The sequence below is a fragment of the Aedes albopictus genome, chromosome 1 (genome assembly GCF_035046485.1).
Source record: "Aedes albopictus strain Foshan chromosome 1, AalbF5, whole genome shotgun sequence".
Taxonomy (NCBI): domain Eukaryota; kingdom Metazoa; phylum Arthropoda; class Insecta; order Diptera; family Culicidae; genus Aedes; species Aedes albopictus.
Genome location: NC_085136.1, coordinates 67,244,621 through 67,267,640, shown reverse-complemented (window position 1 = coordinate 67,267,640; position 23,020 = coordinate 67,244,621). Strand labels below are relative to the sequence as shown.

General features: G+C 43.6%; 2 protein-coding genes across 3 annotated transcripts in view; one reads left to right on the top strand and one right to left on the bottom strand.

Annotated features, from left to right (window-relative positions):
• LOC115255743 (BLOC-1-related complex subunit 5) overlaps window positions 1-2,935 on the top strand; it is a 96,380-nt gene extending 93,445 nt beyond the window's left edge. The window contains exon 5 of the mRNA XM_062844733.1: window positions 582-2,935. Coding sequence (XP_062700717.1) covers window positions 582-797 — 216 coding nt within the window. The 3' untranslated portion in view covers window positions 798-2,935. The remainder of the gene's footprint in view (window positions 1-581) is intronic.
• LOC109414688 (putative fatty acyl-CoA reductase CG5065) lies at window positions 733-22,573 on the bottom strand. 2 transcript variants are annotated; one of them, XM_062844731.1, is made up of 5 exons: window positions 22,356-22,573; window positions 10,951-11,743; window positions 10,571-10,886; window positions 10,384-10,516; window positions 733-7,212 (listed from the first exon to the last, which is right to left on the bottom strand). In XM_062844731.1, the coding sequence occupies exons 2-5, from the start codon at window positions 11,575-11,577 to the stop codon at window positions 6,630-6,632; spliced, it is 1,659 nt and encodes a 552-aa protein (XP_062700715.1). In that variant the 5' UTR covers window positions 11,578-11,743; window positions 22,356-22,573; the 3' UTR covers window positions 733-6,629. The 2 variants fall into 2 exon arrangements, with proteins under 2 accessions (XP_062700715.1, XP_062700714.1); XM_062844730.1 differs by having other exon boundaries at window positions 22,374-22,573.
• Between the last annotated feature and the right edge of the window lie 447 nt (window positions 22,574-23,020).

Below are 23,020 nucleotides of genomic sequence, written 5' to 3'. Positions count from 1 at the left end.
AATGCTGTTGGACGCAGCCAGAATGCACTCAGAAACATCGCAATGCAGCTATAGCTCAAACTCATGAGTTTGTGGCTATAGTGCATCCGAAAACATCGCAACTCGGTTGACGTTTTGTTTTTGACAGACAGCGGTGCGATAACTGCAAAATTGTTGCACTTAGCGAACTTGCAGTTAAAATGCATTGCAGTTAAACCATTTGCTCCGATCGAACGTCTACTGTATTACAAATCTTAAATGTACAGTAGACGTTCGATCGGTGTAAACGCTCAAACTGCCATCTGTCAAAAACAAAATGTCATCTGAGTTTCGATGATTTTCGAATGCACTTCATTCAGCTGTGATGCGATGTTTCGAGTGGATGCCAGAGCGTCTGACATAAACTGTCAGTCGTTTGACGTGTATCAAAAGTAAACATGTCCCACTTATCGAGCGTCTGCTGTACATGTTTGGAACCGATTCTTTTCTCATAGCTTTTGCATTTTGTCCGGTATTCCCCCTGAGGCGCAACACAGACTACAGTGGCGGCTAATGAATACTCATTTAACGGCGTTTCTAATGAGCACTTGCTTTGCCCGTAGGTGGACCAGGAGATATCCAGCGCGTTGGCCCAGCTGGTCCAGAAGCAGAAACTGTACACCTCCTACGCGGAGACGTTCTCCAAGGTGCGGGTGATATCGCAGCAACTGACCCGGTGCAATGACATCCTGAATCAGAACATCGAGAGCATGGAGTATCTGAACAATCTGCTCGAGGTGGAGGACCGGTTAGAGCCGTTCGTGTGGAAGACGGAGTAGTAGGTGTTACGTTGGGGGTGGGGCTCAGCGGTTCGTACGTCGGGTAAGTAAAAGCAACAGTATGTAACCAAAATTAGCGCTGGTGATCGATACTAAGTATAGGATCTTGCAATTTTATATTTAAGGAGAACGGGAGCTAAGAAATTTGGCAGAAATAATTCATTCCTACTTGCATGCAGGCTTGACAGAAACTCCCTCGCGAGAAAATGAGGAAGCGATTTCGGCGATTTTCTGAGGAGTGAAAATAAAACTCAGAAATCCCAACGCAAATCCTCAACAGCACCGAGCGCGAGCTTGCCGCGCAGCGAGGAGTTCGTCCAACACTCATAATTGCTTGTTGTGTTTCTCACGCCCACTCACACTCAAAAAGCTCTCGCGAGTTCCACTCCCATACAGAGAAAGACTCTCGAGGCGAAAATCGCACTCAAAAACCCGAAATAATCATCGGCTCTTTTTTCGTTCCCCTCTTCCTCGCTCAGTTTTAATTGCCTCTCTGTTTGGGGTTCGTTCGCTCCCTCGCGACGAGGCAAAAGCAAAACACCGCTCTAGAGCATGTTGCAAAACTCTTTTGATTTCGAGGAGGATTATCAAGCCTGCTTGCATGCGCTTTTGCTGTAGTGCGATGTTTTCCGAACGCACAATGACTACATCCAGCGGTAACTGTCAGTTCGTTAAGGTCTGTCAGTTGTTGCAGTTGCCGAATTTTATTCGGTAAGTGAAACGTTAACATTTTGCATTCTTTATTACTCCAACGAACCTAACCTCAAAATGACTGACAGCTTCCAGGTCATTTTGACAGATTTAACATGAACATGAAAAAGACGGCAACAAGTTCGATAACGTACAGTAGACGTTCGCTCGGTGCAAACGGTTTTACTGCAACAATTTTGCAGTTATCGCACCGCTATCTGTCAAAAGCAAAACGTCAACTGAGTTCCGATGTTTATCGGATGCACTACAGCTGCATTGCGATGTTTTTGCGTGCATTTTGGCTGCGTCAAACAGCAATTGACAACTGTTTGACGGCTGTCAGTCGTTGCAGCTAGCGAATTTCATTCGGTAACTAAAACGTAAACATGTTGCACTTATCGAACGTCTACTGTAGAATATGTGATCCGTCTGATTCGTGCATGTGTGTGGTCTGTCAAAATAAACTGAGAAATGTCAAACATTTCCATGGCTAGCTTTGTTAGTGTAATGAAGAGTTTGTCGAACGTCTATCGTATCTAGCATTCATTGTGGGTGTTTATGGGTATGGCTGCTGCCGCTAAGGCATCGAGTACATAGGGTTAAATATTTGACAAGGAATGAACTGAAGAATATACACCTGTTTGACACTAATGAAAATTCGATCGAATCAAACCAGATGATTGAGCATTATTGGGTTGTTTCTGATCAAACATTTAACTCTGTGTACTAGCATCATAACATTCGCTGTGGTTGCAGCGTTTGTGCTTATCAAACGTCTTTCGTGCCTGCTTTCAATTCAATTTAAAGAATCTCATTGTATATAAGAGACGTTCGAAGAATACAACATGCTTATACAGTAGACGTTCGATAAGTGCAACATGTTTACGTTTCAGTTACCGAATGAAGTTCGCTAACTGCAACGATTGACAGCTGTCAAACAGTTGTCAATCGCTGTTGGACGCAGCCAGAATGCACTCAAAAACATCGCAATGCAGCTGTAGTGCATCCAAAAACATCACAAACCTGTTGACGTTTTGTTTTTGACACATAGCGGTGCGATAACTGCAAAATTGTTGCACTTATCGGACTTGCAGTTAAACCGTTGGCACCGAGCGAACGTCTACTGGAAAAAGAGAGAAACTGCAAATTAATCGCGACTGCGTTGGCGGCTGACGCAAAGCCTTTACCTATTGCAGCATCGCAGTGGAAGCATTTGCAATTATCGAACGTCTACTGTACCAACATGATTTGAATTATTTCTGCCTATTGGCTGGCAGTATTATCACCAAAAGCATATGCTTATTTGTTTAAAACGATTGCCATAAAATAATAACACCTTAATTGAGATTGTAAGCCTTTGTGCGCGTATTAGGATTCCAAATTCCTCGTAGGTTAAGCTATCGTATTCCCTATCAGCTAGCCATCAGAATTAAACTGTTAAACAAGAATGACAGATTCGTTTTTATTTAGATGACAAATCCTTTCAGTATGTGTAATATGAATTTTCCTTAGATGAATTATTTTTCATGAAGAAGTTTGTATGAGTTCAAACTTGAAATATTTCGGATAGACTTCGAAACTTGTTCTATGAGTATCTGCACAGAGAACAGACATCCAGGCTAGAACAAATTTCATTCAGAAAGTTGTGTAAGGATTTGAATCTTCACTTGAGTAAGGTTGCAAACCAATACACGATGAAAACACTAACGCCACCAAACACCATATTGCCACATGAATTGAAACATTTCAAGTGGTGAATTTAATTAGTATGGGAAATTAACCGATTGCAGCGCCACGATGTTGCCACTTGTGTTGCCGATTTGAAATGGCCGTTAAATTCCTTACACAGTTTCGGAACTGGACTTGGATGTCTGTTCTCTGTGGTATCTGGCAGTTAGGCGTTACACTCTCAGATACGAATTTCGTGTTGTTTTTGGAAAATCGTCGAAAATTCAAACTTATTTCTAATTCTTTGGTAGGCTAGGCAGAATCTTTCGGAAAGCGGAAGGAATGCTTACTTAACTGAGCGATACAACATCTTACAAAAAATTAGTATGTTTATTAGAAAAGCAATGCGAATCGTAGTAATTTCAAAACCTTTATTATCTATTTTTAGGGCATATGTATGTTGAAGAGCAGGTAAGCAATTTCCAGGCATCGAAAAGCGTGAAAGTGATTGAGGAAGGGAAGAAAATCCGCCTTTTTGGAATTCTTGAGTTTGACGTGAGACCAGACGGACAAATATAAAATTTAGTCGGATTCGAAACAACGGTGGAATTGGATCATGAAGATGATTGAGTATCCACCATCAGTGCAAGGATTACCTATGGTTGCAGAGTCATACCAAAACGGAATAATCTACCTGGGGCTACAGCTCCTTGATCGGATCCACTGCTTCGCTCGCATGTGAAGAATATCCAGCGTAATCCCCCAACGCTACAATGCATCCCAACACAGCACGAGCACATCTGCTGATCCTCAGTCAGAGAGGTTATCCGAATGCATCTTCATGACGACAACCAGGAATGCGTCCGGTTGCTGCTAACCATTCGACAGAGACTACGTTAACCAATTCCTAAACGCCAGCAAAATCGCTGTGGCATGCATCCAGGAAACATGACCAGTCATATGCACTACCACCTTCAGTCTTCGTTTCGCAGTTTTTTGTTACCGGAAATGAGGTTCGATACCAGACTTTCTAAAAGTTGTATGTAATGTTGTTAATGGAAATCCAGTACTCCATAACAGCCTATTAAACTCCACGCGGAGACTAAAGGTCGGAGGATCGTTAAGCCTACGAAAAAGTTTGCATATCTAGCAGGACCTGCAACTTACCGATTTGTTCAACGTTCTAGTGTCACGCAACTTCCAAGCAAAATGTCACTCAATCGATGGAATTCCGATATCAACATGAATTCCGGCCTGAACGAACCAATTTTAAATCGATTTAGTTCTAAATTGATAAACTCTTCCATGAAGGCAAAGACTGTTTCAATTTGTACCGAAGGCATGGCTGTGAAGCCCGATTTGTCATATAACGCGGCTTCCCTGACTGTGGTACACAGCAAAAATATGAGACAAATAATCCTATGATACTAGCCACGGAAGCAGTTGTGGTGATGGTTTCTGGAATCACACCTTTAGACAAGAAACAAATGATCACTTTTGATGACTCTACAACAAAAAACGTGAATGTTGATGAAGCATAATGTCGTATTCAAAGGTGCATTATCATCATTCAAACACATCAGATAGCTTAAAGAGGTAGATTGTTCATCCACGTCACGGCTCGTTCCAAAGCTAAAAGAAAAGTTCATAAACCAGGCTTCTTTTGTAGCAATGAACGTGGCACAAGCTACTAGCACATTAAGTAAGTCGGTGGCTGCTGGAATAGAATATTAAGTTGAAGTTGGTGATCTACCGTTGGCTGCATTAAGAACTTTTGCGTTTTCCCTATTTTTGATAAATTATTAGACATATTCAACTGCAGAAATACCAGTAGTACTGCGAAGGAAATTATTTGTTGACTCAAACAAATTTAGAAAAAAAAATGTGATTTGGAAATATTGGTGATTATATATTGGACCATCTTCAAAGTAATCCCAACGGTGAAGCATTAAAAGAGTTGCTCCAGCTGAAAGACTACTGACTGCAGCTCCTTCGGATCTTACCAGACACATGGAGTCGCGGTGATCACCGATCGTAGATTGATCACATAGCCATGCCTGTCATCCGCAGTTCTTATCGACCACAGTGTTTCCGTGTAGAAGATGACACAAATGTCACGGATCATCGTGCACTGACTGGTTATGCACTGCAAGCCCCGCAAGGCTCAAAATAATTCAATCCCTCGTGATACTATCACATCAACAACTCCGACTTCCGATACAATACAAGTCAGTCTACTAACAGCAGATTCGCTTGAAAAATCGCGATACCACCGAGAATTCGCAGAGAAGGCTATTCCAAGCAATGGCTTACTAAATAGGAACATCAGGAGAAGCAAGTGCGTGCATTCTTCGTTAATTTGGAAAATTTTCCTCCGCAGGATCGCATTCGCATGACGTACCGATATCTACGACAACATCAACGCCGCAACAATCGCAAAAAGCCTCACTGCATATCAATTCAAACCTGAGAATCGATATTGATGTCCGGCGCAAATGTTTCCGAAATACGCCTCCTTCCTGAACCTAAGCCACCGCCCCCGAATTCAGGGCGTACGTTAGGGAACGTTGAAAGGACAGTTTCGATGTCTTTTCTACGGCAACACAGAGCTGCATCGAGTGATTCATCAACTACTGCGGATATTCTGGAACAACAACCAAGTACCCCTCCGAGAAATGATTCGAACATTGCAGATATCCTTACCAAAGATACCGCGTCCATCAAGTCCTGAGGAGTATCGGAGAATAACATTATGTCAATCCGTTTACAAGGTGTACCCCCGGTACATGCTGAAGCAACTGAAATAGTACCTCGGAAATGTGCCGAATTATCAATACACGTATCACCAGAACCACTCGGCTGAGCACCACCAGATCTTTACAGTCAAACAAGGTACAGTAGAAGAACCCTCTTGAAGAATCCCAGGTTAAATATCTGGAGGAATACCAAAAGTTATTCCTGAAAAACCCACAAAGAACTTCTGGAGGAGCTCCTGAGGGATCCCCAAAAGAAAGAAGTCTTTCCAGGAAAGCAAAAAGTCAATGATTCGTAAGATAGCTCGTAATGCAAAATCAACAAGATAGAAATTATTAGACGGATAGAAAAAAAAAGAAGATGGAATGTGACACAAGAAGTATGAAGAGCAAAGTAAAAAGCTAGAGTTTTTAAGCATGATTTGGTGGTTTTGTGTTTCATATGAATGTTGACATAGTTTGGTATGATGTACACGGTACGAAAGGAATCGTATAAAAAGATATAAAAATATTTCCACATAAAATGTGTATTTGGCCTAATCTACAAAATTGTCATTCAAATCATTTCATTCAAATTGACACTGTGCAAAAGAAAACTCTTATTTTTTAATGATATGCTATTTTTCTCACTCTTAACTATATATCTATCAATAATAAAATCGTTCAACAACAGAACTAGTCGTTTTAGATTGGCTTCCGAATCTAGACGACCGTGTTCCGTTCAGAAAAATATCCTCTTCAAGAAAAAGTGATACACTAGATACAGTACGGCCATCATCAGAAACACTCGTATCCAATACAGCTGTCGAATCTTCCGCCGGGCCTTCGCCATACTATCCAGGTCATCCTTGAGCACAAACTTCCGAATCCCAAGCATGTACTGCTCCAGGTACGAATCCCAGCTCATGTTGGTCATATCGAAATCAAATTCCTCCCCATCCTTGGCCCGCTGAACCTTCCGCATCAATTGCTTCATATTGTCGCTCTTAAAATCCCACTGGTGCATGGCAAAGAACTCCCCGGTGTCAGCGGCCTTCTGGAACCGTTTCGCAATCTTCGCCATGATGGGTTTCGATCCTTGCATTCGCATCACGATGTCGAAGAGGTACGCCGGCAGAAAGTGCAGGAACAGTTCGACGATCTTGTGGATGATCCGGTTCGTTCGGTACTGGAAACCCGGGTAGAGCATCACGTACTTGGTCGGGTTCTTGATGGCCCATTTTTGGGTGATTTCGCCGTATTTGTACCACTTGATCGGATTGATCGGACCGGACGTGCAGTTGTACACCCGGATTGGATTGGACCTGAAAGATTTGAGAGAATGTTGATTAGATTTTTGGAGACATTCCTCGGAGGAATCCTTCGCGACATTCCTCGGAGGAATCCTTCGAGACATTCCTCGGAGGAATCCCTGGAGACATTCCTCCAAGGAATCCCTGGAGACATTCCTCGGAGGAATCCCTGAGGAGACATTCCTCGGAGGAATCCCTTAAGACATTCCTCGGGGGAATCCCTGGAGTCATTCCTCGGAGGAATCCCTGGAAACATTCCTCGGAGGAATCCCTGGAGACCTTCCTCGGAGGAATTCCTGGAGACCTTCTTCGGAGCAATCCCTGGAGACCTTCCTCGGAGGGATCCCTGGAGACATTCATCTCCGAGTGATCCCTGGAGACATTCCTCTCGGAGGAATCCCTGGAAGACATTCGTCGGAGGAATCCCTGGAAGACATTCGTCGGAGGAATCCCTGGAAGACATTCGTCGGAGGAATCCCTGGAAGACATTCGTCGGAGGAATCCCTGGAAGACATTCGTCGGAGGAATCCCTGGAAGACATTCCTCGGGGGAATCCCTGGAAGACATTCCTCGGAGGAATCCCTGGAGACATCCCTCTCGGAGGAATCCCTGGAGACATCCCTCTCGGAGGAATCCCTGGAGACATCCCTCTCGGAGGAATCCCTGGAGACATCCCTCTCGGAGGAATCCCTGGAGACATCCCTCTCGGAGGAATCCCTGGAGACATCCCTCTCGGAGGAATCCCTGGAGACATCCCTCTCGGAGGAATCCCTGGAGACATCCCTCTCGGAGGAATCCCTGGAGACATCCCTCTCGGAGGAATCCCTGGAGACATCCCTCTCGGAGGAATCCCTGGAGACATCCCTCTCGGAGGAATCCCTGGAGACATCCCTCTCGGAGGAATCCCTGGAGACATCCCTCTCGGAAGAATCCCTGGAGACAACCCTCTCGGAGGAATCCCTGGAGACATCCCTCTCGGAGGAATCCCTGGAGACAACCCTCTCGGAGGAATCCCTGCAGACATCCCTCCCGGAGGAATCCCTGGAGACATCCCTCCCGGAGGAATCCTTGGAGACATCCCTCCCGGAGGAATGCCTGGAGACATCCCTCCCGGAGGAATCCCTGGAGACATCTCTCCCGGAGGAATCCCTGGAGACATCCCTCCCGGAGGAATCCCTTGAGACATCCCTCCCGGAGGAATCTTTGGAGACATCCCTCCCGGAGGAATCCCTGGAGACATCTCTCCCGGAGGAATCCCTGGAGACATCTCTCCCGGAGGAATCCCTGGAGACATCCCTCCCGGAGGAATCCCTGGAGACATCCCTCCCGGAGGAATCCCTGGGGACATCCCTCCCGGAGGAATCCCTGGAAGACATTCCTCGGAGGAATCCCTGGAAGACATTCCTCGGAGGATTCCCTGGAAGACATTCCTCGGAGGAATCCCTGGAAGACATTCCTCGGAGGAATACCTGGAAGACATTCCTCGGAGGAATCCCTGGAAGACATTCCTCGGAGGAATTCCTGGAAGACATTCCTCGGAGGAATCCCTGGAAGACATTCCTCGGAGGAATCCCTGGAAGACATTCCTCGGAGGAATCCCTGGAAGACATTCCTCGGAGGAATCCCTGGAAGACATTCCTCGGAGGAATCCCCGGAAGACATTCCTCGGAGGAATCCCCGGAAGACATTCCTCGGAGGAATCCCCGGAAGACATTCCTCGGAGGAATCCCCGGAAGACATTCCTCGGAGGAATCCCCGGAAGACATTCCTCGGAGGAATCCCCGGAAGACATTCCTCGGAGGAATCCCCGGAAGACATTCCTCGGAGGAATCCCCGGAAGACATTCCTCGGAGGAATCCCTGGAAGATATTCCTCGGAAGAATCCCTGGAGAGACATTCCTCGGAGGAATTCCTGGAGAGACATTCCTCGGAGGAATCCCTGGAGAGACATTCCTCGGAGGAATCCCTGGAGAGACATTCCTCGGAGGAATCCCTGGAGAGACATTCCTCGAAGGAATCCCTGGAGAGACATTCCTCGGAGGAATCCCTGGAGAGACATTCCTCGGAGGAATCCCTGGAGAGACATTCCTCGGAGAAATCCCTGGAGAGACATTCCTCGGAGGAATCCCTGGAGAGACATTCCTCGGAGGAATCCCTGGAGAGACATTCCTCGGAGGAATCCCTGGAGAGACATTCCTCGGAGGAATCCCTGGAGAGACATTCCTCGGAGGAATCCCTGGAGAGACATTCCTCGGAGGAATCCCTGGAGAGACATTCCTCGGAGGAATCCCTGGAGAGACATTCCTCGGAGGAATCCCTGGAGAGACATTCCTCGGAGGAATCCCTGGAGAGACATTCCTCGGAGGAATCCCTGGAGAGACATTCCTCGGAGGAATCCCTGGAGAGACATTCCTCGGAGGAATCCCTGGAGAGACATTCCTCGGAGGAATCCCTGGAGAGACATTCCTCGGAGGAATCCCTGGAGAGACATTCCTCGGAGGAATCCCTGGAGAGACATTCCTCGGAGGAATCTATGGAGAGACATTCCTCGGAGGAATCTATGGAGAGACATTCCTCGGAGGAATCCCTGGAGAGACATTCCTCGGAGGAATCCCTGGAGAGACATTCCTCGGAGGAATCCCTGGAAGACATTCCTCGGAGGAATCCCTGGAAGACATTCCTCGGAGGAATCCCTGGAAGACATTCCTCGGAGGAATCCCCGGAAGACATTCCTCGGAGGAATCCCCGGAAGACATTCCTCGGAGGAATCCCCGGAAGACATTCCTCGGAGGAATCCCCGGAAGACATTCCTCGGAGGAATCCCTGGAAGACATTCCTCGGAGGAATCCCTGGAAGACATTCCTCGGAGGAATCCCCGGAAGACATTCTTCGGAGGAATCCCTGGAAGACATTCCTCGGAGGAATCCCCGGAAGACATTCCTCGGAGGAATCCCCGGAAGACATTCCTCGGAGGAATCCCCGGAAGACATTCCTCAGAGGAATCCCTGGAAGATATTCCTCGGAGGAATCCCTGGAGAGACATTCCTCGGAGGAATCCCTGGAGAGACATTCCTCGGAGGAATCCCTGGAAGACATTTCTTCTAAACCACGCAATACAAGAAGGCCAAATGCCAGAATGCCAAATGGTCTTAGAAACTATACTACTGAAACGATAACTCTTACATGGTCATAGCGTTTTCCCAAGCGGCCGCAATCAGGGTATTGCAGACGATGTCCACTGGAATGACGTCCATCACGCAGTCCTGGTCGCACATAATGCTGCTGATAGTTCCTCGTCCGATCTCCATCATGATACCTGAAAATCAGACCGTCATTACTTGGACCAAGACTTGAACTGAACTTCTCAAACCTGTAATCCCGTAAACGTTATCCACCCATCCCGGGTACGGTTCCTTCACCGATCCGGTCACAATCGACGGCCGCACGATACAGATCGGCAGCTGGCTGCTGTACTCCGATACCAGCTGTTCGGCAATCGACTTGGTCAGCGTGTACGTATTCGGATGGCTTCCCTGCAGCTTCTCGGACAGTGCATTGATCACATCCCCGGGCAGGATGTTGACGCACTGGATGAACGAGTCGGCATTCATCGTCGGCGGGTAGACCACTTCGTCGATTTCGCGCCTGCTCGGGTTACTGTAGGCGGTCGAGACGTGCACTACGCTCTGTAGAAATTCAACTCATTGTATCATACTCGTTGAGATTCTCATCTCCTCCCCATCTACCTACCTGCAAATTAAACATCTTCACGCACAAATCCAGTATCCGCTGCGTTCCGATGGCGTTCAACACCGCAGCTTCCTTCAGCCCTTCGTTGAACCGCACCGTAGCGGCCACGTGGAACACGATGTTCACGTTCTCCACCAGCAGCTGCCGGTCCATCTCGGACAGTCCCAGCTGCGGCATCGTGATGTCGCCCCCGATGCAGACCATCTTCTCCAGCACGTACGGAGCCTTCGCCCGCAGTCGATCAAAGGCCGGGTGCTTGATGAACTCCCGGTATCGCTGTTCGCTCGTCAACCCACGCTTTGGTCTCAGCAGGATGTAGATGTGCTTGATCCCATCGCAACTACGCAGTAGCTTCTCGATCAGCACCTTCCCAAGGAATCCTGTTCCTCCGGTCACGAAGATGTTCTTGCCCTCGTAGAACGGACGGATCTCGTACGTCTCACCGAATTCCTCCTCCACAGAGACCTTGTCCCCATCTTCCTCGTTGTTGTTCAGATCGGTTTTGCCCATGGCCTTGCTGCTCTTGATCGCAGCGGCATTCGTTGCTTCATCATTGCCGACTGACGATTTCAGAGAATGGAAACGATTCGCAATGCTCTCCACCTGCGCTAATATCGGTAGATCCATACTACGATGGAATCGGAAATATCAGCTACGATTAGTCTCGTCACGTTTTGCCGGATTTTTGGATCGTTCTATGCAGAGATGGATGCAACAAATGGATTCTAGCGTGCGCGTGTTTGATGGGATCAACCGGTACGGTTCGTTAACATTTGGATTGTTGTGATTGAGGCTTGAAAGAAATAAATGTTTTTGGACAATTAACGGAATATCTTTTCACATTGATCTAAATACCAAGCTCTTAAAATTAATTTGACTATGCTTGCTTCCAAAAATGATTTTGTTTTTTTTTTCAACTTTGAGTACAACTTTTACAGCGTTTCCTGCCGGGATTCCTTCACTGAATTCCATCAGGAATTTCTCCAGGAATTTTTCCAGAAATTCTTCCTATGATTCCTTTAGGGATTGCATGGGGGATTCCTTTAGGGATCTCTTTCCGGATCCACTGATTTCACTGAGATTCTTTCAAGAATTCCTCTTGGTATTCCTCCGGCGATTTTTTCCGAGATTCCTTCAAGGATTTCTCGTGGAATTCCTTCGGGGATATCTTCAGTAATTCCTCTAGAATTCATTCAGAGATTCTCTCGTGGAATTCCTCCACGATTGCTTCAGGTATTTCCCCTAGGGTTCCTTCAGGGATTCCTCCCGAGAAGTCTACGAATATTGCCAGGATTCCTCATTGAGTCAAAGCTCATTATATAAGTCATAAACGATCAAAATTTCATTGCATTCGGTTCATTGAATCCGGAGATATAACAGCTCAAAGTTGGCTATCGGATAATTATACCTTTTTCTAGAACCTTTATAACTTCGTGTAGAATAGCCCGATCTTTTCTAAATATTGACCACTGATACACAACTAGTTGATGAACTTACAGTAAATTTGAGAATATTTGATGCTCTTGTCGAAAAGTTACAGCTAGTTGAACATTTTTTGAAAAATGAAAATTTAACCTGTACCAGTTATTTTGAGTATCCCTGTAGTCATTCCCAGCCGCCTGGGAACCGTTTCCCATATATCTTCGACTTAACTTTTTTCTTTTATGTTATGTAAAATGATATTTTTAGAGATTTGACTCAATGAGGAATCCTGGCAATATTCGTAGACTTCTCGGGAGGAATCCCCGAAGGAACCCTAGGGGAAATACCTGAAGCAATCGTGGAGGAATTCCACGAGAGAATCTCTGAATGAATTCTAGAGGAATTACTGAAGAAATCCCCGAAGGAATTCCACGAGAAATCCTTGAAGGAATCTCGGAAAAAATCGCCGGAGGAATACCAAGAGGAATTCTTGAAAGAATCTCAGTGAAATCAGTGGATCCGGAAAGAGATCCCTAAAGGAATCCCCCAAACAATCCCAGAAGGAATCATAGGAAGAATTTCTGGAAAAATTCCTGGAGAAATTCCTGATGGAATTCAGTGAAGGAATCCCGGCAGGAATCGCTGAAAAAATCCCAGAGGAGTCTCTTATACGAGATGGAATTTTTGGGGAGATTCCCATAGAAAACTCGCGAAAATCGATGAAGGAATCCCTCTAGGGATCCCAGAAAGTATCATAGGAGAAATCCGACAAGATTTTCGTGAAGTAATCTTTGAAGAAATCCTTAAATGAATTCCTGAAGGAATGCCACGTGAATTCCTTGAGGTCATCCCAGGAACGCCTGAGAGAATCCTGAAAGAATCTAGAGTAGTCCTTAAAAGAATGTAGGAAGGAATCAATAAAGGAATCTCGGGTGCAAATTCCTCAAGAAATTCTGAGAGTGATCTTTTAAAGAATTTCAGCAAAAGCCCCTTAAGGAAACCCGGAAAATCGGTGAAGGAATCCCAGGAGGAATTCCTGAACGGATCCGGGAAGAATTTTGAAAGGAATCCTGGCAGATCATCGAAGACAGAAATGCTTGAAAGTATCCCGAGAGGACTCTCAAATGGTGTCCCGGGAAGAAACCGTGTCGGACACCTAAGAGAAACTTCTCAATACATCCTGTGGGAAATCCGTAAAAAACTCTGCAGAAATCAGCTATGAAATCAGGACAGGAATCCCGGTAGAATTCCCCGAAGTAATATCGAAGGAAATCAAAAAAGAAAAAAAACGGAGGGATATATGAAGGAAAGGAAGGGAGAGATCCCTGATGGAACCCAAGGAAAAATTTCTAAAACAAATTCCCAAAATTAAGGGGAAGGGGGAGATATGCCCGGAGATATTTCAGGTGAAATTATGGAAGGAATCCTAGAAATAATTTTAAAGAATTTGAACCTTGCAGGAATCACGGAAGAAATTTATGAAATACCATTTTTTGAAGAAATTACGGGAGGAATCAACCCTAATAAAACTGTATTATACACTGGCGATTGGGTGAATGATTGTATCATTCCGTGTATGATCAAGATGATAACCCGAACTGCCGTAATTCTGCAAAGTGACGTAAGCGACATTGATAGTTTTGGCTCATTTTGGTTATTATTCAGAAATCTTTGGTTAATCCTCTAAGTTTCTTTCCATAGATGATAGATTACGACTAGATCTTGCATTCTAATACAGCAGGCATACCACAGTGCTATTTTTACACCAGATATTGAATATAATATACCAAAAAATATCGACATTTTGAATGGCGCTTACGTCACTTTGCAGAATTACGGCAGCGAAAGGATTGTTAAGCACGTTGTATCATATTTTTCTATTAGGGAATGAATACCTGCAGAAATCTCTGAAGGAATTCTGGGAGAAACCACTTACAGAATCATGGACAAAATCCCTGAAGAAGTTCCTTAAGAAGGCATTTCGAAAGAAATCCCTGATAGTATTCCGGGATGATGAGGAACCCCTGCACGGTATCCAAGGAAGAATCTTCGCAAAAACTCCTGATAAAATCAATGCAGAAATCCATACAGAAACCTTCGAAGAATCTCCGAAGGAATTTTAAAGCAATCCTATAATAATCGTTAGCAGAAACCTATGAGAAATTTCTCAAACAATCCCGGAGGAATTCTAAAAGAAGTTCCCAGAACAATACTTTAAGGAATCCTGGGATGGATCCTGTGTGGAATAAAAGGAGAAATTCTTGGATGTGTCCCTAGAAGATTTGCGGAAGAAACTTTAAGGCAAATCCTGGTAGGAGATGTAGGGAAAGTCCAAAGTAAAATATCAGGAGGCTGGATATTTTCACAGAGAAATTCCTGTGGAAGGACATGTATGTAGACGAAAACATCAACGATATAAATAATTCGGCAAAAGGTTATTGCAACCATAACAAATTGCAAATGCTCCATAGAAAATCAAAAAGCGCTCCATAAAGAATGAACATATGTTCCATGAAAATGTGCAATGTTACCCATAAATAATCGTCATTCTGCACCTTGTTGCGTAAACTACTATTTTGCTAACTCCCGGTTTACACAAAGTGCCTCAATTTTGAGCAACCGCACTTTTTTGTGAAAACAAATCCGCACATGTTTCGGAGTCAAAGCTGCCAGCACGAAAGTGAAAGCAAACGAGAGAAGATGCTCTAGCTTTCGGTGCGGGAGCGTGGAGCAGATTTTTTCTTCTCTTGTTTTGCTCTGAGGAGGATTCCATCTCTGTCCTACAGACGCAGCCGAAGGTACCATTGGGTACGTGGAAAGAAGTCAATGAAATGAGTGGTTCAACGAGGAGTGCAGAGAGATTTTGGGTCGGCGTCGGTGGTGTAGTGGTATGCGTGGTTGCCTCTCACCCCAGTCGGTCGGGGTTCAATTCCCGTCGACGCCGATGGGATTTTCTGAGACATAAAATCCGTGATCACGTCTTCCCTCGGATAGGAAGTAAAGCCGTAGGTCCCGGCCCATGTGTTGATGGGTTCGATATGTAGGGTCCTCAGGTGTGGTGGCTGTCTCCCTGGGGCGTCGGAATTTAAGGCTTAGCTCCTAGACCCAGCCGACGTAAAACACAACTGGCGCCGAACGGTGCTAGTTGGCCAGAAAGAAGAAGAAGAAGAAGAAGAGAGATTTTGGAAGAGAAGAACACAGCACTGGCGGTAATGCTGCAGCAAGGAACCCGGCAGAATGTGGAACGATCTGAACAGAAGCGGAAACAGCAGACTGCCTCTTTCGGGGGAAAAAAGCGCCGCCTGGGAGAAGCGGAGTGCGAAGAAATGGAACTGCTGTGCCGTTCTCACGAAACACGGAAGTTATACCAGAAGCGTGGAAACACGAAAGTTAACGCATTCCGCAACGGTTTCGGGCTGCGAGCTATGCCGGGATAAAGACGGGGGCCTTATTACGAAAAATAGTGAAGCACTACAAATACACAATAAATATAACATGCTGTATTGGAACACTACAAATGTGTAATAAATTAGAACATCACATGAGGACATACACAATACATAACATAAATTTTGCCCTGTTACCTTAATGGGTAACAATTTCCGAACCCAGAATGACGAGGTTTCATAATTGTTGTTGGTCCATCAGTCAATCCTGTAATCGTATTTTCTCTGGCAGGTTGCCTTTTGTTCGCAGCATTAGTTGCTTACATAGCATGTGTTTTGTCTAGGAATTTCTAATCCTAAGGGGGCATCCCGATTCGGGTTTCATCACTAGAGTTCTATAACTTGAAGTTTGTACCAGGGAAAGGTATACCGTCTACCCCCGTTGGTTTGACCGCATCTAATCTGAACACTTTTTAATTTGACTCCCGTTAATCTGCACATAGTTCAAACTAGAAATGGTTCAAACATCATTCTGTCCATGGAACGGGGTGAAACGGAACGCAGAATCAAAACAAAACAGCAAATAAGGTAACCAAGAAAGGGTTTTTCGATGTCCATAGGATTGCTAGAAGTTCAAATTAAAAATGAACCCCGTTGGTTTGCATTAGGTATCGTTCAAACCAACGAGGGTAGACGGTACATCTCTAGTACTTAATCACGGTCCGAAATAGCCTGAATGTTGGCAATCGATAAAGGATTGCGGGCCTCTATTCTGCCAGAGCCCTATAAATGTACATTAATACTAGGGAAATATTTACAAGTTAAAATAGCACATTTAACACAACAATAAAACTTGTAAAACAACCACACCCAACGGAAAAGAATTTTTTGTGGATGAAACCATCCACAAAAATTTCATACGTACTCAAATTATATAAAAACTTTTATGGAAGGTACCCTTAACATACAGGGTGTTAGGTTCCTGAGTGCAAACTTTTTAAAGGGTGTTAGAGAACCATAAATGGAGAAAAAAATTGTTCTACGCATATGGTCAAATCTTAACCGTTACGTAGTTATTGAACTTCCCATGTTTTTGACTCTTAATGCCTTAACTGGCTATAACTTGAAAATGGTCAAACTTATCGGAGTTTTTAGATCCTTATTCGAAAGATTATTGAGTTTTCTATCAAATGGCATCTTTGAATCGATTGGTTTAGTTAAAAAACTAAGTTTTCTAGAGCTAATAGCTCAAAAGTAGTGTGTTTTAATTTATTTTTGTCAATTATCTTTGAAACATGTGTAATAATTTAAAATTCTTTCTTAGGCAAAGTTGTGGCCCCTGTTCCACTCTACAATTCGTTCTTTGACTTCAAACTTCTATCTCTTATCGTTTTGTTGCAATTTCGATTTTAACATCTCATTTCAGATCATAATTTTGCAACTATCATGGAAAGCACTTTTTTGCGCATTATGCCACACATTTAAATCAAAATTGCAAGAAAACGATAAGAGCTAGAAGTTTGGTGTCAAAGAACGAATTGTAGAGTGTAATAGGGGCCACAACATTGCTAAAGAAAGAGTTTTAATTTATTACGCATGTCTCAAAGATAATTGACAAAAACCAATAAAAATACACTATTTTTAGCTATTTTGCTCTAGAAAACTTAGTTATTTAACTAAGCCAATCGATTCAAAAATGCCATTTGATAGAAAATTCAATAATCTTTCGAATAAGGATAAAAAAAACTTCGATAAGTTTGACCATTTTCAAGTTAATGCCAGTTAAGGCAACAAGAGTCAAAAATATGGTAAGTTCAATAACTACGTAACGGTTGAGATTTGATCATATGCGTAGAACAATTTTTTTCACCATTTATGGTCCTCTATCGTCCTTTAAAAAGTTTGCACTCAGGAACCTAACACCCTGTATAACTTACCTCCAACTTCAACAAAGACTCTTCTGTCCTGGTAGAAGATTTTGAAGTTGGTTCGGCTAGACCTACTGCAATACACCAGGAACACAACAAAACTGTACGTAAGCTACAATTCCAGATCGAACAGAATAGTCCATTATTGGATTTTCGATCTTGGCGGCACTAGTACGAACCCAAATAAAAACTCCAAATCGATCAGAAAAATTCCATTATTGGATTATCGATCTTGGATTGACTAAATAAACACAAAACAAAATAACTGGGTTCTTGCTTCACAACGTAATTGTGCAGATCAGGCAAAGCTTTCCATTTCCGTACTCCGTCACGATCGCGACGAAAAATCTTCTACATCTAAACACAAGCCTAACCTAATACTATTGCTATATGTACACTATTTACAATGCCCGCGTGGGTTTTCCGGTTGGGCGCCATAACATGTGACACCTACAAAACCCAAGCCAATATATATATATATTGCCCTTTTACCCTAATGAATAACAATTTCCGAACCCAGAATGACGAGGTTTCGTAATTGTTGTTGGTCCATCAGTTAATCCTGTAATCGTATTTTGTCTGGCAGGTTGTCTTTCGTTCGTAGCATTAGTTGCTTTCATAGCTTGAGTTTTGTCTAGGGGGCATCCTGAATCAGATTTTAATGTGGGACGTCTACACCCAACTAACAATTTAAATTCCTTTAAGATTTGTTTATTTTTATGGAAGCTTTATCATAGCATGACCAATTCATGAAACATTTATAGTTGTTTTTATCAAGAGAAAACAATCTCCGTTCGTATACGGTTTTTAAGTTTTCTCCAAGTTAATTTTGAAAATCGCGCATAAAACAACTTGATTCACTAAGGCATTTAATCTTATTATAAGTTTTAAGACGTATTTGAAGTTATTTTCAACACATAACATCAACAAATTTTATTAAAAGTTTATGCTTCGTTTATTCAAGTATAATTTATCTGAGTTATTCTCCTTTAAAAACTTCTTGAAGCTTTCAATTCTTGAGCTAGAGCCACTACCCTGGAACAAGAACTAAGCGGAATAATAAAACAACGAACTATCTTATTAACTCAAATAACAAATTATGCAACAAATTGGTTGTAAACAACTTTCTTAAGCAAATATAAACACTCAAACGTTTTTGCTCACTGTTAATTTAGCCGTTTTGGTGCTCAAATGTAATCATATCGACGAAATATTAATTTTAAAGCCAATCAAAAATGCGAGTAACTGCTGCTGTGGTCCAACCTTCAGTAGTTACTCACACAGGCCACAGCAACTTGAATCGAAAATGAAATGGGTACTTACTGTGACGCTTCTCATGCTTTTGCTAAATGGTGTAATTTTAGTAGGCTGCACTTATTTTTTAATGCAAAATACACGAAACTATAATAGAATTGCAGGATGTACGCGAATTCTACAGAAACAACTTTCTAGCTCCAAAAAGGTAAACAAACAATTGTCAAATGCTGTTACTCTTGAATAAAACGAATAAGTTTCATATAAGACGAACAAATCTGCCTTAAGATCATCACTAGTAAAAACTATCTTCGATAAAAGCTGTAGATTTTATGCAAGGCAACTTGGTTCCATCATAGCTTTCAGGTGGGTTGGATAAAGGTAATAACAATTGATGGCGACTGCATGAGTTTTGTTCGCTTGGAACGGCAGCCATGTTTAGAAAGAATTGAAAAAGTGGCGTAGCCTTTTGTTTTTATATGAAATTTATGTCTTCGTATATTAATGATTTATATATTATTTTTGAGGCGCTTTGTTTTTTTCGTATGTTTTGGGTGGCATATCAACGAAGAAGTGGATATTTCACGGGAAATTTTGATTCCCTGTCATCAATGATCTGTCAGGCAATTTAGCCATTTCAATTTGATGAAAATTAATTCGTAGTTCAATTTACATTTCATCCATGAAACAAAACTAGTTCGCATCTGCATAACGCTTAGGTAACAAAAATCATTTATTATGCACTATTAGCACTTCTGGGAAAGACAGCTAAAAGATCAACATGCCTCATGCTATTCTTTTTAAAGTTTTATGAAGTTCTTATAGCCAATCAACAGTACAAGTACATAAATACAACTAGTTTCAAAGCAGTCTTCAAAAGCAGCCTTGGAGATCTCCTGAAGAGTGGGCCAGGTTAGTCTTATGGATATTTCATGCCTATTTTATCACGGATTTGCAGAACATAGAGCTTTATTGCTAAGTTTTATTATTCTATCTTAGAAATTACTTCAGGATTGTCATAAAAGTTGAATTGTTACTTGGGCACTTTGATGTCCCTGCTAGGGAAGGGTCTACACATGTCTTCCAGTTATTAATTGCCCGAAATTACCTAAATGTAGGCCATCAAAATGATATCACTGATTTCTCATAGTGCCCTATCATTTCATAGCACTATAAATGTGCATTAAACTTGCTTAAAAGTTTACAAGTTAAAAACGTTCGTACAATACAATAAATAAAACTTGTAATACAACCACATATAACGAACGTTGGACGGACCGGTGGAAGCAACACTTCGATCAGCGCCTGAATGGCGTGGAAATCGTAGGCACGGGAGACCACGACAACGCAACGGTGGTAAGGACTACGCCAATGCAGCAGAGGACGGAAATGAGCCAACTCCCACGCTGAGGAAAGTTAAGGCTCAAATCCCACAAAGGCGCCATTCACAAATTACGTAACGCTCTAGGGGGAGGGGGGGGGAGTATGGCCAAGTATACCATACAAAAATTTTCTGGTTTTCATACAAAAAAGCGTTACGGAGGGGGGAGGGGGGGGGGGTCGAAAAATGTCGATTTTAGCGTTACGTAATAAATGGATGCTGCCAAAGCAGCTGGTAAGGATGGTATCACGACTGAACTCATCAAGATGGGCCGGGAAAAGTTGGCCACTGGTCTGAAGCAGTTGATAGTCATGATCTGGAAATCCTAACCAGCGACCATTTGGAATGTGAGAACTTCAGGGTGATCACTATTTTGAATGCTGCCTACTAAGTGCTATCCGAGATCAACCTCCGTCGTCTGTCACCTAAAACGAATGAGTTCGTGGGAAGTTATCACGCCGGCGTCATCGTCGGCCGGTTGACAACGGACCACAGTGTTGACCGTATAGAGCTATGGAAAATCATAGACGAGAACGGCTTTTCTGTGCAGCTTCAAAACATGTGCCATGTACAAAACGCCTCTAAGACCGGTGGTCCTCTACGGGCACGAGAAATGGACAATGCTTGAGGAGGACCTGCAAGCACTCGGAGTTTTTGAGCGAAGCGTGCTAAGAACGATATTCGGGGATGTGCAGGAGATCGGTGTGTGGCTGCGGTCGTTGCAAACCATGAGCTCGCGGCACTATACGGCGAACCCAGCATCCAGAAAGTGGCCAAAGCCGGAAGGATAAGGTGGGTAGGGCAAGTTACCAGAATTCCGGACAACAGCCCTGCAAAGATGGTGTTCGCTACCGAGCCGATTGACACAAGAAGGAGTGGAGCGCAGCGAGTACGATGGCTAGAACTCGAACTGCCGATTCTGGTGTGATCGAGGATGAAGAGCTGCAGTCGCAAACTGAGTATTGTGGCATACTTATTCCTGTTATTAGGACTGTATATTAGTATCCAAATATGACGAATCTGTGAAATACGAATCATGAACGTACCTAAAAACTACGACTTTAAAGTATACACACAGTTTCTATGTTGGAGATTTTTTTGTCAAAACATGAAATGGAAGCTCAGAGTGTCTCCCTTTGAATTGCTGCCAAAGGAAAAATGTCCTATAGTGGGTAATCGACGATGTTTGAAAAATGAGTACTTTAAAGAGAATAAAATGAGCACCAATAGAATGTGCAAACCCTTTGTTTTCATTTGACTTCTGGATTAGTAATGTTTTCACCTTCTGCCTTAACACACAACACCGTGAGCAGCAAAGAAATAAGACATTTATTTCAAAAACTATCCTATTATCCGACCTTCTAGTCACTTGGGTAACCTCAGAAATGCAATAGGACGTTCTCAATTATAGCTCGTTATCATGCACTCTCAGTTAATCTTAAGAAAATTAAACCAATCGCATAATAACACACATATTTTCAACCAGTCTATGCAACCTGCAAGAATTATTGTACGCAGCAATCGTGATTATGTAAACACACAAGAGTGAGAGACGGTCCATATCACCAAGCATTAGTTAGTAGACTCTGCTGCAAGAAGGTGGCCCTCCGTGTACGGGAGCCGGACCGGCCCGTTCAACGCAGAGCTAGCCACTACTCGGTAATAATAAAACTGCAATTGCACTAACTGGCATACTGCAACTGCTTAGCGATTGCACTCATTATGCAACGGTTCATTTCACTGCTTAGATCGAACCCAGTCCGTGAACCATCATCGCTGTCCAGTTGTATTGCCATCAAGAGATGTCCTGCTGCGTTACGTTGGGTGTCACTTAAGGTCACTTTTCCACATCTACACCTGAGAACAACTAGGCTTATGCAACTTTTTTTTTGTAAAGTCCTGTCTGAACTATGCAAATTCCATCACTTGGTTTTTAAGAGGATACACAATGGTCCAAATGTCACGGTCACCATATTCGCACTCTTTCCCAAACAAAAACGTCAGTGTTTCACCACTTGCATGCATCACCCCTACCACAAAGGGTCCACTGACCTTAGGACGAAACTGCACAAAAATCGCGTACACTTTACCCGACGAAGTCGTTCGACTGCTACTAGCGGTCCCTCTAAACTACACACTTCAAGAGCTCACCACTTTTCCTAAGCAAACCGTCCTAATCGCGCGCAAAAACAGAACTGACTGGGCCTCAGATGGGAAAGCATTTTTCTGCTAAACTCCTCCGATGAGGCACTCAAGCTGGCTGACTGGCGTGCGCACTCCTTTACATGGTTCACCGACGCCCGCCGCTGCTGCGGCCGACGCAGCAGGCGCTCGCTGTCTAGGATTGTCCGATTTTCTACTGTGCGGCGTCGCGCTTTTCCCGCTCACTGCGCGCAAATTTTCGTTCGGGTGAGTTGGTTTCACGGTCAAGCGACGAACCCTTCAGCAAAACTGTTCGATTCACCTACCCAAATACAATGCCATATATTTGTATAGGAGGGAAAATGAGCTCGAAGCACCCCTATTGGGACCCACACTGCGTTGCAGTTTTCCCCATTGGCCACCAGTTTACTATAGGTAGCCATCTGAAAAATTGAAGGAAAATACCTGTTTTGATTGCACTTTTTCTATATTTGTATAAAATGCGGCAGCCGCACCGTCGTCGTCAGCAAGCGCCATCACCCTCTGCCCTTCGCCCA